This window comes from Eretmochelys imbricata, chromosome 9, assembly GCF_965152235.1.
Source record: "Eretmochelys imbricata isolate rEreImb1 chromosome 9, rEreImb1.hap1, whole genome shotgun sequence".
In the NCBI taxonomy this organism is placed as follows: Eukaryota; Metazoa; Chordata; order Testudines; family Cheloniidae; genus Eretmochelys; species Eretmochelys imbricata.
In genome coordinates this window covers 7,476,107-7,493,886 of record NC_135580.1, presented here as the reverse complement: position 1 = coordinate 7,493,886, position 17,780 = coordinate 7,476,107, and the positions used below count along the sequence as shown (strand labels likewise).

The following is a 17,780-nucleotide window of genomic DNA, read 5'->3' as shown; positions in this document are numbered from 1 at the left end:
CTATGGCAGGTAGCGCTTGGGGTCCCCGGGAAAGGGCACTACTGGTGCCTGGTTGAAATGGGCCATCAGGAAGATGCTGACCGTCCCCAGGACGAAGAGCGAGGCCATGACCAAGAAGCAGACGCGGTCGATGACTCTCCCCACCAGGATCCACTCCTCGTTCTCCTGCGGGGAGGAGAGACAGATGCTCACGGCCAAACCTGCTGCAGGCTCCCGCTGTCGCTGGGCCCGTGTGCCCTGGGGTCCTTTGGGCTTCGGACCACGGGCAGCCACCGCTGAACTCAGTCAAAACTTCGCTCGCTTCCCCTGCGGCTAAACACGGCCCCTTCTCTCCTTCCTCCCCCATTTCCCTTTCCAGCTTGGTCGCTGATCTGCTTCTCCATACGCGAGTCCTTGCAAATTGGGCCCCTCTGTCCCCACTGTTCTGGGTCCCGCTCTGACCTGAGAGCCCCCCCACCTCGGTTAAGGCTCTGCAAGGGTGACACTCACGTTGTCGAAGTCGTTCTGCTCCTGCAGCGTCTTGGCAATGTGGTTGCAGGCGTCCACGCAGGCCCGGATCTCGGGACCAGCCTGCACCAAGCTGTGACAGAGATCCTGGGAGCACCCGTTTTCCAGGCCTTTCCCTAGAGACAAGGAGGGGAGGGGATAGCACCAGACAGCTGGCTGCCTTGAAGGCCAGCGCTGCCCGGGAAAGCCTCCACCAACCATCTCTGTTACCCTCGGGCATCTCAAAGGCACCTGGCCCTTTGCAAAGCACCGGCCGGCCAGGCCCCAGCCCAGCGGAGCAGGCCGAACGGCACACAGCGAATTCACGACTAGCTTCGTGCACTGAAGCCTGGTGCTTTTGTGGCTGCTCCGAAGCGTTTCACGCAGTTTAGCACCAGGGACGCCATGTTTGGCTCTCCCTGCTGGAAAGGCCACGGCCAGCTGGCGGTTCTCCTGTTTTCCAACACGGCTGGGCATCCAGTCAGGGACCCAGAGCAGCGCCACGTGAGTCAGGTGCCCAGTCGCACCCCTCGCGGGAGGGAAGAGTTGAAGCCTGAATTTTGTTGGCGTCACTGATTCTCCCAAACGAGATGGCCCACGCAGGGGGTGAGCTGGTGCCGCTTGCCTTGCCCTGCTTGCTGCCCGCTGGCGGGCACAGGGATGGGTTTGCATCGGGACCCGATGCCGGAGCAATGGGAGCTATTCACTCTCCTCTCCTCTGCAGTCTGGCTCCTGGCACTTGGCGTCCATGGTGACACCCTCACCCCAATACCATTTCCCTGTCAGCACCCCCACCACCACCTCATTCCAGCCCTGGGGGGCTGCTCTTACGGGGTGGATTTGCTGCCGGCAAAAGGCCCAGGGGGTCACTGTCCGGGGGGTGGGGGCCTCAGGCTGCTCCGCCATGAGATTCTCCCTGGCTCCACGGAGCCGTCACTCACCGATCTTTTCCAGGACGGCCTTCATCAGCCCGGCCCTCTCCTTCTGCTTCTCAAAGATCAGCTCGGTCCGGGCCTTCCACAGCATGTACTCGTCAGCCTTCACCATCAGCCCCAGGGAGCTGCGGCGCCGGGCCATCAGCGGGCGGGGGGCCATGTCGCTGCGGCGCATGTGCATCCCCAGGAAGTGGGGCAGCTGCCGCAGGCAGATCTGGGGACAGAGCGAGGAGCCGGTGCTGTGACGCTCGGGGCAGGCCGGGGGGGTCTGCGCCGTCACGCTTGTGGGGAGGGGGCCGGAGGAGCCAGTGATGTCATGCTTGGGGGGGGACCGGGGGAGCTAGCTCCATCACGCTTGGCACAGGGGAGGCCCTGTCTGTTGGGGGGCTCATGGAGCCTGAGTCTGGCCCCGGGGCCGTTCCATGGGGCGCAGTGCACTTTCCCCTGACTGACGCCGGTGGGAGCAGAAGCAGCGTGGGCTCCATCTCCCCCACCTCCGCCGAGTGGGAGCTGCCGGGGGGGCGCTAATGCCCAGCGGTTCCTTGGCAGCTGGGGACCCGATTCCATCCCCGCGGCCCTGCCCCCTGTGCCCTCATTTGGGCCTGGGCAAAGCGGTGTGGAGATGCAGTCAGATCCGGGCGGTGAGCCCGCGGCTGTGGTGCGGCCAGGGTAACGAGACACCAGGGCCAGGCCCTGCGCCCCCGTGGAGGAGAGTGCCCCATGAGCCATGGGTCGGACGATCTGGCCAAGTCTCTGGGGCTCTCGATCCCGGGAAATGGTTTGACGGCTCAGTGCACTTGCCTTTGCTCTCTGACCTTCCCCCTGAACCCCCGTTTTCCTGAGGCAGCGACCCCAGCCCCGCAGCATGGGCCGTGTCTGCTTTCCGGAGCTGGCGGCTCTGGGAGGAGCCGGAGGCCGATCACGCGGGCGTTAAGCGGGTCTCTGCCCAGCCTGGGTGGGAGCGCACGCCGGCCCCGCCCGGCCTACCTGCCGCACTTTCTGCGACATGGAGTGCGTATTGGGGGTCCTCAGCGAGATGTTCAGCACAATGACGGCATTCACCACGATCACCACCGTCACCACCAGGAGAAAGGTCAGGTACCTGGAGGAGAGAAGGGGCCGCCGTCGCTGGTCACCAGGCCGCCCCACCCGCTTCACTAGCCACGGGGCCTGTCCTGGGGCATCTGCCAGCTCTTGGTGAGGCCCTAGCAGCAGGCACAGGGCAAAGCCGAAGGCCAGCTGGGATCCGGGAATGGGAAGCGCCTGGATCTCTCGCTCCACAGCCCATATGTTCATAGAAGACAAAGGGAGCCCAGACCAGAACTTCCCAATGGTCCATCTAATCTGCCTAGCAGCAGACATCTCCTCCGACAATGCCCCTGGCTGTGCAAGACTGCTGCATGGGGGGATCTCCCTCCGAACTCCCAGCTGTGCGCTCACTTTCTGTTCAAAATGTGAAGGAGGATGGTGCTTCTAGCTCCATCCTAGCCCCCGGAGCACACTCTTGAGTTGGGCCATGCTGTTTGCCTCGGCACTCTCCTGCAGCGGTGAGTTCCGCAGATGAACCCTGGGCTGTGCAGCAAGGCATGTCCTGTGGGCCACTAGGAAGTTCTGTTAATTCGTGCCCTGGTTCTTGCATTGCGGGGCAGGGGAGAAGGAGCGGCATGGCCACACATCCAAGGCCTCTGCTGTTGCTCGCTTTGAGTTACCAGTCCCCCAACCCCACCTACGACGGCTCTCATTCTCTGGCCCTGCCCATGTCCATTGTGTCCTTTGGAGCAGGGCCTTGAAGGACCCCACTTGTTCTGCCCTCCCAGGCTGAGGCTGCTCACAAACCAGGTAGAATTAGTGGGGGAAGCAAAAGTGGATGGGAATCTGGGAGGCAGTGACCATGAGTTGGTTGAGTTCAGGATCCTGACGCAGGGAAGAAAGGTAAGCAGCAGGATACGGACCCTGGACTTCAGGAAAGCAGACTTCGACTCCCTCAGGGAACGGATGGCCAGGATCCCCTGGGGGACTAACTTGAAGGGGAAAGGAGTCCAGGAGAGCTGGCTGTATTTCAAGGAATCCCTGTTGAGGTTACAGGGACAAACCATCCCGATGAGTCGAAAGAATAGTAAATATGGCAGGCGACCGGCTTGGCTTAACGGTGAAATCCTAGCGGATCTTAAACATAAAAAAGAAGCTTACAAGAAGTGGAAGGTTGGACATATGACCAGGGAAGAGTATAAAAATATTGCTCGGGCATGTAGGAATGAAATCAGGAGGGCCAAATCGCACCTGGAGCTGCAGCTAGCGAGAGATGTCAAGAGTAACAAGAAGGGTTTCTTCAGGTATGTTGGCAACAAGAAGAAAGCCAAGGAAAGTGTGGGACCCTTACTGAATAAGGGAGGCAACCTAGTGACAGAGGATGTGGAAAAAGCTAATGTACTCAATGCTTTTTTTGCCTCTGTTTTCACTAACAAGGTCAGGTCCCAGACTGCTAAGCTGGGCATCACAAAATGGGGAAGAGATGGCCAGCCCTCTGTGGAGATAGAGGTGGTTAGGGACTATTTAGAAAAGCTGGACGTGCACAAGTCCATGGGGCCGGACGAGTTGCATCCGAGAGTGCTGAAGGAATTGGCGGCTGTGATTGCAGAGCCATTGGCCATTATCTTTGAAAACTCGTGGCGAACCGGGGAAGTCCCGGATGACTGGAAAAAGGCTAATGTAGTGCCAATCTTTAAAAAAGGGAAGAAGGAGGATCCTGGGAACTACAGGCCAGTCAGCCTCACCTCAGTCCCTGGAAAAATCATGGAGCAGGTCCTCAAAGAATCAATCTTGAAGTACTTGCATGAGAGGAAAGTGATCAGGAACAGCCAGCATGGATTCACCAAGGGAAGGTCATGCCTGACTAATCTAATCGCCTTTTATGATGAGATTACTGGTTCTGTGGATGAAGGGAAAGCAGTGGATGTATTGTTTCTTGACTTTAGCAAAGCTTTTGACACGGTCTCCCACAGTATTCTTGTCAGCAAGTTAAGGAAGTATGGGCTGGATGAATGCACTATAGGGTGGGTAGAAAGCTGGCTAGATTGTCGGGCTCAACGGGTAGTGATCAATGGCTCCATGTCTAGTTGGCAGCCGGTGTCAAGTGGAGTGCCCCAGGGGTCGGTCCTGGGGCCGGTTTTGTTCAATATCTTCATAAATGATCTGGAGGATGGTGTGGATTGCACTCTCAGCAAATTTGCGGACGATACTAAACTGGGAGGAGTGGTAGATACGCTGGAGGGGAGGGATAGGATACAGAAGGACCTAGACAAATTGGAGGATTGGGCCAAAAGAAATCTGATGAGGTTCAATAAGGATAAGTGCAGGGTCCTGCACTTAGGACGGAAGAATCCAATGCACCGCTACAGACTAGGGACCGAATGGCTAGGCAGCAGTTCTGCGGAAAAGGACCTAGGGGTGACAGTGGACGAGAAGCTGGATATGAGTCAGCAGTGTGCCCTTGTTGCCAAGAAGGCCAATGGCATTTTGGGATGTATACGTAGGGGCATAGCGAGCAGATCGAGGGACGTGATCGTCCCCCTCTATTCGACATTGGTGAGGCCTCATCTGGAGTACTGTGTCCAGTTTTGGGCCCCACACTACAAGAAGGATGTGGATAAATTGGAGAGAGTCCAGCGAAGGGCAACAAAAATGATTAGGGGTCTAGAACACATGACTTATGAGGAGAGGCTGAGGGAGCTGGGATTGTTTAGCCTGCAGAAGAGAAGAATGAGGGGGGATTTGATAGCTGCTTTCAACTACCTGAAAGGGGGTTCCAAAGAGGATGGCTCTAGACTGTTCTCAATGGTAGCAGATGACAGAACGAGGAGTAATGGCCTCAAGTTGCAGTGGGGGAGGTTTAGATTGGATATTAGGAAAAACTTTTTCACTAAGAGGGTGGTGAAACACTGGAATGCGTTACCTAGGGAGGTGGTGGAATCTCCTTCCTTGGAAGTTTTTAAGGTCAGGCTTGACAAAGCCCTGGCTGGGATGATTTAACTGGGAATTGGTCCTGCTTCGAGCAGGGGGTTGGACTAGATGACCTTCAGGGGTCCCTTCCAACCCTGATATTCTATGATTCTATGATTCTATGATTCTATGAATAGTCTCAGCTGGGATTGGGGGGTGAGGAGCCCAGCGGGTTTGGGAGCTTGCCTGGGGCTGGCAGGCCCCCAGAGAGCATCACTTACTTGCCAATGAGAGGCATAGCATCGGAGGTCTCAGGCACCTTCTGTGCGATCAGGAAGAGGAAGACGGTCTGGGCCAGGAGGACGTTTATGGAGACCGTGCACTTCTGGCCGCCCGCTGCCGGGATGCAGAAAGCAAGAGATTAGCCTGCGTCTGCACCGAGCTCCCCAAGCACCGGCACCCTCTGGGAAGGGCTTTGCTCTCCTCCTGCACACCGGAGCCCGCGAAGAGCCTGCCTTCCTAGTGGTTAGAGCAGAGGGCTGGGAGCCAGGTGTGGGCAAGAATTCTCTGCCGTTCCATCCTGATGTGTGCGAGCGAGCCATGCGCTCCCAGAGACACGGGGGAGCCGAGGGGCCAGAAGTGGGACATAACTGGGCAGGGGCAGGGGAGAGTTTTGCCCATTTCGGTTCAGATAACCAGGGCGCGAGGGTGAGCCCCCGGTGGCCTGTCTCACCCGCATGGGCATCGGACTGGGTCTGTCCCCATCAACTGCTGCTGCCCCCTTCCCACTCCGGGAGGCGTGGATTGTCCACAGGCCAATGCCAGTGGCTCGAGCCATGTCGGTGGCTGGTGGCAGCGAACTCGGGTGGGCCAGGGCTCTACCTTTGGCAGGCAGGAAATACACCAGCACAGCCACGGACGAGATGAGCACGCAGGGCACGATGATGTTGATGACGTAGAAGAGCGGTTTCCTCTGGATGATCAGGTAGAAGACGACCTGCTGGTAACCTAAGTCGTCCGGGGTGAAGCGCTCGGCGTTCACGATCTTCTTGGCCGGCCGGTGCTTGATTGCCCACTCCCCATTCTCTGCAGGGAAGACAATACAGCGTGCCTATGGAAACCACGCAGGCCCAGCCTCCTGGGGGTCCAACTTTGGGCCCCAACTCCCCTTGGGAGCAGCATATGCCACCCCTGGGGGAACAGGAGTTCACCCAGCGATGCCCGGAACTGCCTCTTGCCCACATTACAGCAGCGTGGGGGGGGGGCACTGCTCTTATTTGGGGTCTTCGGGGGCAGGAGGATAGATTGGAAGAGGAATCCTGCTCGCTGGCATGGTCTGAGCCTGGACACTGAGCTGCCAGTTCTCCCCAGATGTTTGCAGGTGTCTTTGGAAACAGCAAGGCCGGGCGGGCCGAGGTCTGTGCTGCGAGCCTGTTCCTGTCTCTGCATGCCGCCCAGGCCCGACGACGTTAATGACAGGACCAGCTGAGCAACTATTGACATTTCTGTCTGTGCCCGGGGAGCCCATTCACCCTGCCCCTGCTGCCGCCATGTCTCTAGGGGGACAGAGGGGGCCCGAGACAATGCCTCCTGGATACGGGGGAAGAGAAATCCTTTGCTGGGGGCTTCCCACGGGGGGGAGGGGCAGTTGCTAAAGATCCAGGGAAAGGGGCTGGGAGAAGATTTACAGCGGTGCCTGGGAACCCTGCAATGTTCTCTGTCACGGCAGGACATACGTAGCCACCAGCTTAATGCACCCCATTTTGCAGGGGCTGGCTCCCAGGGGCCCGATCCCGCTTGGGGGCTAAGCATTGCCAGCTCCCATGGTGCAGGGGGTTTGGATGGAGGCTCCGTCACTCTCCCACCTGACTCCCAGCTGCCGGGGGAAGCCGCGCGTGACACCTTACTAAGCCTTGTTGTCCTGTCTCCTACGACAGATTTTATTTTTTTACCAACCTAGATATCTGGCTCGGCCCGGTAATGAAAGAATAAATCTCGCTGCCCAAAAAAGCATTTTGCTCCTTCAAGATGCAATTAAAAGGTGATGGGAAACATTCCTGTCTGCCTGCGAAAGCTCCATTCCCCACATCAATCCGCTCCCGGTACCGGTTTGCGATTTGCAGGCAGAAGGACCGAGAACAGGGGTTAGAAAAACTCTCTCTGAGTGTGATTATTGACTTAAATACCTGTGTGATGGTGAAAATAAAAGGAGGACTTGTGGCACCTTAGAGACTAACCAATTTATTTGAGCATAAGCTTTCGTGAGCTGTAGCTCACGAAAGCTCATGCTCAAATAAATTGGTTAGTCTCTAAGGTGCCACAAGTCCTCCTTTTCTTTTTGCGAATAGAGACTAACCCGGCTGTTACTCTGAAACCTGTGTGATGGTGGCAGCTGCTAATAACCCTCTGTGCGGGGGATGCCTGTGGCACGATGCTGAGCGTGCACAGGCCAGCAACTCCTCTTCCAAATCTTGGCTACAAAACCTGACCCGGACACCTGCTCCAGCCAAGAGGGAAGGACCCAGGACAGTGCAACCAGCCCTGGGACTTCCCAGTGCTCAGGGCCCGAGTGCACCTCCGGCGGCTCTGCTCTCTGTGATTTCCGTGTGGTGAAAATCCCGACTGCACACAAGCTGCATTACCCGACCAGGAGTCAAGGGGCAAAGTCCCGCGCTCGGAAGTTAAGAAAAGAGAGCCTGGGAGCCAGCTGTGCACCCTCCCGGCCTCGGTCATGACACACGTGCCAACCTCTGTACCAAGCGAGGCCGGAGGCCGGCAGACAACGGCCTCCCCACCCCTGGTTCGGCCCCAGAGCAGGCCCATCCCGGGCACGGAATGAGGCCGGGCCCCTGTGGGAAACAGGACGTGCCCAGGGAATTAACGGCCATCTTCAGGCAGACCCGCGAGAAGGCTGAATTCAGGTTGCCCAGGAGCCCTTTGTTCTGGCCTTTCCTAAGCTTTGAGTGCGGATAGGGGTCAGGGCAGTCTGGGAGCAGGGGGTGGTTGGATGGGGTGGAGGTTCGGAGGTGGCGGTCAGGGTACGGGGAACGGGGGGGTTGGATAGGGCATGGGATTCCGGGGGGCCTGTCAGGGGGTGGGAGTCAGGGGACAGGGAGCGGAGGGGGGGTGTTGGATAGGGGGTGGAGTCCCGGGGGGTGGTTAGGGGCAGGGGGTTCCGGGAGGAGGTGGTGAGGGGACAAGGAGCAGGGGGGCTTGGATGGGTCGGAGGTTCTGAGGGGGGCGGGAAGTGGGAGGGGGCGGACAGGGGGCCGGGGCCAGGCCATTTGGGGGGCACAGCCCTCCCTCCCCGGCCCTCCATACAGTTTTGCAACCCCAGTGGGCCCTCGGGCCAAAAAGTCTGCCCACCCCCATGCTCGTCTCTACTGAGCTGGGGGCAGCCGCAATTTTTCAGAGGCTCGTACCGTCGCCAGGTTTGGGAGCATTTTCACCAGGGTGGCAAAAGGTGCATCCCCGCCCCAAACACCTCCCCCGCCCCGCCCCGTCCCGCCCCGCGCCGTGTTCCCAGGCTTTGGAGCAGGGATTCGGGGCACTACAGCTGTTCAAGGGAAAGGTCCCTGGAATTTGGGCAAAACGAGTTATTTTTCCCCGGCCTCGTTCTTGGACCCGGCTGAACCGCTTCAGCTGACACTTTCCCAACCGGCTGAGCCCGAGGCGGACACCCGGCGTGGAGAATTTCAGCCGAATGGTTAAAGTTTGGCAAAGACTTTAAGCAACTGAAAACGAGATCTCCTATACGGGAAGGGTCAGGAAACCTTCACAACAGGCCGTGCTACCAGTCCCGCCTAACCGTCAGTTAAACGCCAGTTATTTACAAATGTCTCCATCCCACACTGGGTGGGCTGGAGGGACCGGTTGGGTGGCTGTTGTGCTTTGCTACATTTCTGGGCCGTGCTGAGCCACGCTGCCAGCCGCTGGGCTCCTCCTGACTAGTGGTGACATCACCCTTTCTGGCACTGGCATTTCCTCCTGTAGCCAACAGCTGGAAGATTTCCGCAGCCACAACTGGTAGGCTGGCCCCATGGGGCCAGGGAAACCCCCACCCCCACCCCCCGGGAAACAGATAGAGGAAGCAGGTCGTTACCTGTGAAAGCTTCGGGGTCGATGACGATCCACTCAATGGTCTGCCCATCTTCCACCGTCAGCAGCAGGTTAATTTCATTGGCGCTGTAGGTCTGGGACCTATGTGGCAGGGATCGGGGGGGAGGACGCGTGTGGCTGAGACTGGCTGTCTAAAGGACAAGCTCATACAAACAGAAATGCCGAGATCCAACCAGCCAGCGGGTGCTTCAGCCGCTCCTGGGATCGGCGCTACACCCAGACTTACGCAGGGCCGCGGAATTGGCTTTCCCTTCCTTTTGAAGCGAGGCAGCGTCTGGGCTGCCTGGCCTACGGCTCCGGCACCTCCCCAGCTTGGGGTCAAGCCCAGCTCTGACTCAGACCCATCCCACGTAGCACCACTGCAGCCACCAGCCTTGCCTGGATCCAGCCAGCTGGCAGGCGTGTGGGCACAGACAGGGGAAGAGTTTCCATGTAGGCCTCAGTCCTGCAATCGAACCCGCCTGGCTGGTCGCTCGCCCTGGTGCAGCACCTCCCCAAGTCTGACTTCAGAGTCGGGACGTGGGGTGCTCGCTTTCCAGGCTGGGGACTCCGTCTGTCTCTGCATTACGGGGCGTTAGGCGCAGCACTGGGGCCAGGTCCGGTTATCAAGACGGGAGCTGACTTTTATCGTCCAAGGCCTTTCAGCGACGCTCGGGGTGAGCTCCCGTCCTGCTATCGATCGGCACTGGCCGATGCTGGGGGAAGGGACCCCTGCGTCGCTAACTTGGATGCACTCAGAATTTAGTAACCGCTTCAGAAATCAGATCCGGTCACACATAGCCACGGACTGATCGGAGAGGAACAACAGTCAGACGAGCCGCCGGGGCCCTGGTCCTGCACGCTGTTCCATGCAGGTGACCCCCACCAAGAACAACACCCACCTGGGTCCATCGGATCGGGGCCCATGCAATGGGAGAATTTGTGGGAAGGGGGAGGAAGTGTTGATCCCACACATTTCACTCTCCCAGGGCTAGCTCGGTCTGTCTTGGGAGGGGACGGAAATGTCTGATAAAGCAGGGCACCACACTGCCACACGCAGGGCCGTCTTGGGCTCAGGGCAGTGGGCTAGAACAGGGGTCCCTGGGTTTCTTTGGTTTGCATGCCTTCGTTGGCTAGCTCGGCAACCTACAGGGCTCATGCCATGGTAACCGACCTGGCGGCTGCAGCGGAGCTGAGCACAACCTGCCTCTGGCTAAGGCAGAGGGAGGTGCAGAGGGTCACAGCTGTGCATGATCTCATGGGCCCTTAGCTGGTGATCTGGGCAAGCTGCCACCTGAGAGAGGGCGTGAGAACCGCCTGCCCGGCAGGAGACCTGCGTGCGTGCCCCGGGCTCTGCCCCCTGCCCTCCCATCTGGGGGGCAGCCCAGCCCCTTCCCGGGCAGCCGCACTCACTGAAACACCATGGAGCAGTTCTGCCAGTCGAAGGGGAAGTAGGTGACGAAGATGGCGCAGGAGGTGCGGTAGATGGCGGGCGGCATCCACAGGAGGCAGCCTTTGGAATCCAGCAGCGTGTTGCAGTACAGGGTGATCTCAAACACCCCGTCGATGCTGGGGGAAGGAGAGGGGCAGGTCAGGCCAGCCAGGCACTCCCTCCCTCCCTGCCGGAGCTCATGCTGTGGGCTGGCCACTGCCCACGGGACTGGAACTGTCCCAGGGCCACAGAGCAAGGCAGCCCCAGCAAGGCAGAGGCGATCCCAAAATGCCCCCGGACAGCCAGCCAGTGCCCGACTATGGGCTCCAAACCCCCAGGAGCGCCCCACCAGCTGCAGGACAGGACGTGATTGGGGGGAAGGGCGCGCCACCACTGCCCTCTGCTGGATGGAATCGGAACTGCTCATGGCTGGGATCATGCTGCTGCCTATTGGCTGCTGCTCACAGGAGATAAAAGCCTACTACTGCTGCCTCTAGTAGAGATCTTCCCTTTAGCCCCCCTGGTAGGGCCCTGTGCTGGTGGAGCAGAGCATGTGGGGTTCTGTCTGTTCTGTCTGCTGGATGAGTGAGAGTTAGCTGCTGACCGTGACGTCTCTGGGTGGGTAGCCACAGATGCGGCCCCTGCAGGGAATGGAGCCGCACATGGAGTGCCCGGGCAGAGGGACAGCTGGACAAGGTCTGTTTGTATTGCTGGGGTCCTCACCCGGCTTCCCACTGCCCCCCTGCCCTGGGCCCTGCAGCTGCTCACTTGTTCTCCAGGACGATGTCCGGCAGCCACACCTCGGTGGAGGGCACCCTCAGTATCTGGATGTTGTCGTATTCGTCAGGATCCCACTGCAGCCGATAATCGCACCACTTCTGGAATGGAGGGGAAGGGGCTGAGCAAAGCAGGGTCAGTCACTTGTCATAGAATGAGCATCTCTGGCCACCCCGTGACCCCCCAATACCACACTGCCCGGGGGCGTGGTCTGCAGGGAAACGGCATGCTCTGGCCACAGGCTGGGACTGCTAGGGTTTCTCTGCAGGGCCGGCTCCACTGTTTTTGCCACCCCAAGCAGGACGTCTGAAGACAGAAGCTGCCGCTGAATTGCCGCCGCGGCAGCCTGCAGAGTAAAGCTGCTGCCCATGTGCAGAAAGACGAGACGCCGCCCTGTCGGCACACGGACGGCCGCCCCTTTGCCAGTGCCGCCCCAAGCTCCTGCTTGGAACGCTGGTGCCTGGAGCCGGCCCTGTTTCTCCGTGACTTGTGCTGGGAGCCGTGGCGTGGAGTGACCCCTCTGACCTGCGCTCTGTGGCAGGGGTCTCTGCCCAAGCCGCTGATCTCAGCGCCAAAGTGGGGTCTGGCTATGGAACGAGCCCTGAACAATCCTCTCCCTCCCGGCTGCCGTTTGTGAGGCTTTGGCCCCAGCCACATCTGCCTTCAGGCCAGGAGGGGGCTGCGACCTGCCCTAGCCCTTGGGCTGCAGGTGCATCGGGGCGCTGGGGCGTTGGAGGGCTGCTGGAGCTTATCATGGGGAGCGGGAGGCATTAGCTGATCTCTGCCTGCTGCATGCTGCCCAGCCCGAGTGGCTGGCAGCACCCCTGGGCATCTTACCATCTCAATCCAGATGTTGGTGGTGAGGGTCTCTTCCCGCTCGTTCTGGAACCCAGAAAGGAGAGGGGATTTTGGGATTGCTGCCCCGCCGCCCTGCCCTCTCCCGCCACCGCAACAGCTTCCCGCTGGCGGCTGGGCAGCCCTGCTGCACGGTGCCTGGTGAACGTGAAGCTGCACGGTGCACGCCAGCTACTGGGCACTCAGGCAACGCCCGCCTCATGGGGCTCCGGTGCATGGAGCCCTGAGGAATTATCTCCCAGGGTGCAGCAGGGTGTGGGGCATCCCAGGGGTGCCCTGAGCAGGGCAGCGTCCCATGATCCCGGCCCCTGCCCCCCCAGGGGAAGCCAGCAGCAGCCACAGAGCCACTGAGGTACAGCCAGGCCATGCCCTCACTGCAACTCTGTTGCTGCCAGGAACCCTGCCTCGAATGCATTCACTGCCCCGGGCCCCTATCCAACATCGCCCCAGCTCAATCACCACCCCATGCCCACCTCCCCAATCTCCCTCTTCCTTCCCCTACTCCCCCCAGCACAGTGATTCTCCTCAGGGACCGTTACCAAGGGCGGCTCGGACAGAGAGTCCCACAGCCAGTTCCATGGGCATCTGCCCTGGCATGGACTCCCCATTCTGATGGCAGGGGTAGTGTGAGGGACGCCCAGGCAGGACTGGCTGTCCCTGGTCAGCGCTGGGGGCTGGGTGCCTTTGGGAGGAGAGGTGGCAGGGACCCACTGAGCAGGTGGGACAGGCTGGCGCCCAGCTCGGCATGTTCCTGGCATCGGTGCCCCTGCCTCTGTCATTCCCTGTCCTGGGCAGTGCACTCAGGTCTCTGTCCCCCATGCTAGCCTAACGAGGGAGCAGCCATCCCTGCCCCCGCCCCCAATCTGAGCTGCTCAAGGAGAAAGGCAGGAAAGGGCCCAGCTCTGCAGGGGGGGGCTGGCAAGGAACAGGGACGGGGGGTGGGCTCTGCTTACCAGGGAGATGAGGTTGGTGAGGGTCAGCTTCAGCGTGACGTTAATGATGTCCCCCTCCCGCTGGGCCGGGCGCAGGTTACGGTTGTAGTTGGTCATCAGGTCATCGAGCAGCTTCTCCTCCAGGTTCCGGCACAGCACGGCTGAAAGCAGGGCACAGCCAGGCCCTGAGGGAAGCAGGCACCATGCCACCCCCACCCAGTGGCCACGCCAGCCCCACAGAGGGGAGGCCGAGCGGTTCCCTCGAGCACTGGTCACGAGCGGCCCCTCCAGATGGCGCCAAGTGCCTGCCCGGGCAACCTGAGGGTGCAGGGCAGGCCCAGCATGGGCAGCAGCAAGGTAAGCTCCCCCTGCACCGCTCCGCCGGTCTACCCCAGCTCGCCCCTTTGAGAGGGCGCTCGGCATCTGTGGCCTCTCCGGTGAGACCCAAAGTGGGCAGGTGTATTGTCAGCACCCATGGAGCGCACAGGGCTGCCTGGCTTTGTGCTGTGCGCCGGGGCCCGTCAAACGGGATTCATACGGGGGCACCACATGGGAGCTGCTGGCAGCCTCCGCTCACCCACGTGGGGTTTGAACTGACGACAGGCAACAGTGTAACAAGCTTCTGGAGTGGGGGATGGGACTGGCCACACAGGATAAAAGCCTACTCTTGCTGCGTAGTAATGGAGTGACTTCTTGAACACAAGGGGCCGAGCCCTATGCTTCAGAGCCAAAGGGCCCGGGTTCAGACCCTGCCAATGACCTCCAGGGGGCTGCCCAGGGCTCCGGGGCTGGACGCCCTGAGGGTGTAGCGAGTCATAACAATAACCCATTTCTCTCTGGGGTGAGGGCTGCAGGCGTCCCGCTCTCCAATCTTCGTGAGCTGGCCCCGACTCTGGGACCCCAGAAGGAGTAAACGTGGCTTGAACTCTACAGGCAACGTGTGTTGAACCCAGCTTAACTGCGGCCTAACAATGGGGTCCTGCAGCCTGTCAGCGCTGGCCCCGGGATCAATCCCCATCCGCTGCCCGGATCGTTAGCTCATGAGCTGGGGCTTTACAAATGCCCGGCATTATTAAATTATTAATGGCCAGACCGGCCAAGCGCCTCTGAATGAAATGCCTCTGGAGAGAAGCGTAAGGGGCTAACGAATTACCTTCGTTAGCAAACCTGCTGCTGCTGCTTCCTGGAAAGCGTTGGGGCCAGAGGCCAGAGGGGGACTCAGAGAGCAGCTTGGGGTTTAGCGCTGGCAACTGGCCAGCACCACTGTGTGTGTATGTGTGTGTCCCACACTCGTGGGGAGGGGGTCTGCGCGTGCCCTGCCCATGTGTGTGCACGTGTCTCTGGCTTCTCTGGGCTCAAAGCCCCTGCTAACAGGCCTAAGCAGCAGCTGGTTCCACTGTCACAATGGTGCCTGCCAAGAATTGTTTTGTGGCCTCTGTCCGTCACGCTCTCAAAGCGGAAGAAGCCCAGTTCAGTCCCCCCTTCGTCCCCAGCGTGAAACGGACGGGGGTGGGTGCCCCAGGACCGGCAGCGCGAAACGGACGGGGGTGGGTGCCCCAGGACCGGCAGCGTGAAACGGACGAGGGTGGGTGCCCCAGGACCGGCAGCGTGAAACGGACGAGGGTGGGTGCCCCAGGACCGGCAGCGTGAAACGGACGAGGGTGGGTGCCCCAGGACCGGCAGCGTGAAACGGACGGGGGTGGGTGCCCCAGGACCGGCAGCGTGAAACGGACGAGGGTGGGTGCCCCAGGACCGGCAGCGTGAAACGGACGGGGGTGGGTGCCCCAGGACCGGCAGCGCGAAACGGACGGGGGTGGGTGCCCCAGGACCGGCAGCGTGAAACGGACGGGGGTGGGTGCCCCAGGACCGGCAGTGCGAAACGGACGGGGGTGAGTGCCCCAAGCAGGTGGAGCGGTGGGAGACGGTCGCAGCGTAACATCCCAGTGCGCTGAGCAGGGTTCTGGCGGGCGTGTCATGCTCCAGGACTCCCTGCAGCTGTTCAGGGCTGGGAGTGGGTACAGGGGGCTGGGGTAAGGGCTGCTGATGCTCAGAGCTGAACCCTCTGGCAGGCAGGGCGCGGAAGGGGCTGCTCACCGGGCAGAGATACTGATATTGGGAGCCCCAGTCAGAAGCAGGACCCTGCTGCGCTAGGTGCTGTATGCATACATAGTAGCTAGGCCAGCCTACCGGGGGCTGTGCAGAATGGCACTCTGCCCTGCGCCAGCCAGCAGGACAAGGGGGCTGCTGCTGTGCCCCAAGCCCTGAAGGGAGAAGTGGAGCGTGATGATAGCAAGAGAGGAGGCTGCTCTCCGGTCCCCACCCCCAGCCCCAGGATGGAGTGGGGTGGGGGTGGTCTTCTGAGCTTCCCTGATTGCCTGCTGCTGAACCCAAAACAGAGCCCTCTGAGCTCACAGCCTAGGTTTAGCCATCACCTCCCCAGCACCGTACCCGGCTGCCCCTCGCCCCGTCCCCTGTCCGCAGGCCGGGCATGGCTTACCGGTGAGGGAGCTGAGGGTCGCGAGCAGAGCCAGGCAGCGCATGGTGGTGGCAACCTCCCTTCCAGCACGGTGGCGGCTGTGTGCTCAGCAAGCTCTGGAGGTTTATTTTGGGCCGTGGTCAGCCCCCCTGCGCCCCTCCTCTCCCCGATCGCACTGTGCCTGAAGTCCAGCTGTCCGGCCAGCATTATCAGCTGTTCCCCAGCGGATCGCCAAGTGCCTCTGAAACGACAATGGGGGAGGGAGCGACTCACCCTGACAGCCACCTACCGGGGACATGCAGACCCCCCCCTCTCCATGCTGAGTTGGCAATATTTGTATGAGCCAAGTGTGCCTCAGTTTCCCTGTGTGCTCTGTACTGCTGTGCCCTGATGCAGTGTTTGACTCCCGTAGCTGCCTGGTTGGAGGCCAGACCCCTTAGACTGGCTGAACAGACCGGAGGAGGCAGAAGAGACAAAGGGAGCCCCATGGCCCGGGACATTACGGCCACCGTAGCCTGGGCGCGTGAACACTGCATGGCTAGAGCCAGAGCAGCCAGGTGTGAACAGGCTGTTCTCAGTGTCTTAGCTGGGAAGAGAGGGCCAGAGAGAAGCAGAGAATCAGGGCCCGCCAGAGCCCAGTGGGATCCTCTGTCTCCCACTTGCCTTTCCTGTGCTGAGCTGCTGACTGCCGGAGCCCAGATGCCAGCTGACTCAGAAGGGCTGCCCAGTATCGCTGCAAATACTCCCTGACATGCTGCTCCCTGTAGGGGTACAGAGCCTCGAAACCGGCCTGCACCTCAGTCGGACCCGCTGGTCAGAGCTCACAGCAGGGAACAGATGCTGCTGGCCTGAAGGCCCAAGTCCAGAGGTGTGGAGACCGTGTGGAAAAAAAGCAGCCCCTTGGGCACTAAAGGGGATCTCCCGGGAGCCTGCATGTGCCTGGAGTATAGCACAGATCCTGTGAATCCATGACTCTCCCCCAGCCTGCAGCTGGGCCGCACACAGGATCAGGACCCAGGCCAGGGCTTGGGGATGGCTCCCCGAAGCCACGGTTCCACAGGGCCGGGATACGTCTGAGGAGGGACCGGAGAGTCCATCAGGACCAGAGAGTCCAGGCAGTCCCCTGGGAGCCTGCCAGCCCAGAGCTTCTGGTTTGGTGCCTAGAGCTGGGGACTGGGATGCCGGAGTCCTGGGTTTTCTTTCCAGCTCTGCCATGGAGCTGTCGTGGGAGCTTGGGCGAATCCCTCCCCCTCCCTGGGCCTCAGTTTCTCCAGCTCTGAACTGAGGATGATCTTTTCCTCCTCCTCACCTTTAATGCCTGTCAGGTGCTTTGAGAGCCCCTAAGTGAAGGCGCCAGAGGAAGGCAGTGTTGTCTCAGTGAGGATACATGACCCGCTTAGCCCACAACTCGGGCTTACCCAGTCTCTGCATAGCTTTGTCCCTGACTGGTGTCCCCTCCCTGGCTGGGTGTGACACACGGACACCAGCCCCCACCTTTCACTGGGGAGAGGGGTCTCACACGCGCATGGTGTCATGGATCGATAGGGACTCGGCTATACCCTGGCCTCTACGTGCCAGCTCCCCCCCCGCCCCCCCTGGGCCACACGGCTCCACCTGGCCTCCATGACTCCAACTTCTGACCCTTTGGGCTCCAGCGATCCCTGTTCCTCACCGAGATCAGACTCCCGAACGAGGAGCAATGCAGGGACGCAGGGCAGCCCTTCCAACATGAGGGGCCCCGTGACGTTCTGCCAGCCCTCGTTCCTGTTCACGCTCAGTGTGTGACAGTACCAAGCGCATAGGGAAACTGAGGCACGCATCTGGTTCATAAAGATATTACCGGAATGCCC

At 60.5% G+C, this 17,780-nt stretch overlaps 1 protein-coding gene across 1 annotated transcript; it reads right to left on the bottom strand.

Annotated features, from left to right (window-relative positions):
* CHRNG (cholinergic receptor nicotinic gamma subunit) lies at window positions 1-17,759 on the bottom strand. The gene is made up of 12 exons (XM_077826528.1): window positions 17,726-17,759; window positions 13,476-13,621; window positions 12,505-12,549; window positions 11,659-11,768; window positions 10,872-11,027; window positions 9,463-9,560; window positions 6,243-6,446; window positions 5,642-5,756; window positions 2,409-2,523; window positions 1,428-1,635; window positions 490-623; window positions 1-165 (listed from the first exon to the last, which is right to left on the bottom strand). The coding sequence occupies exons 1-12, from the start codon at window positions 17,757-17,759 to the stop codon at window positions 1-3; spliced, it is 1,530 nt and encodes a 509-aa protein (XP_077682654.1).
* Window positions 17,760-17,780: the final 21 nt, after the last annotated feature.

What these genes read in the sequence shown, in the direction of transcription:
- CHRNG (XM_077826528.1), bottom strand. Translation starts at nt 17,759, where the DNA reads ATGAACCAGATGCGTGCCTCAGTTTCCCTATGCG. An exon ending in TCACCAACCTCATCTCCCTG is followed by an intron (nt 12,550 to 13,475) that starts GTAAGCAGAGCC and finishes TCTGGGTTCCAG; the next exon opens with AACGAGCGGGAAGAGACCCT. An exon ending in GGCCGTCCTGGAAAAGATCG is followed by an intron (nt 624 to 1,427) that starts GTGAGTGACGGC and finishes CCTTGTCTCTAG; the next exon opens with GGAAAGGCCTGGAAAACGGG.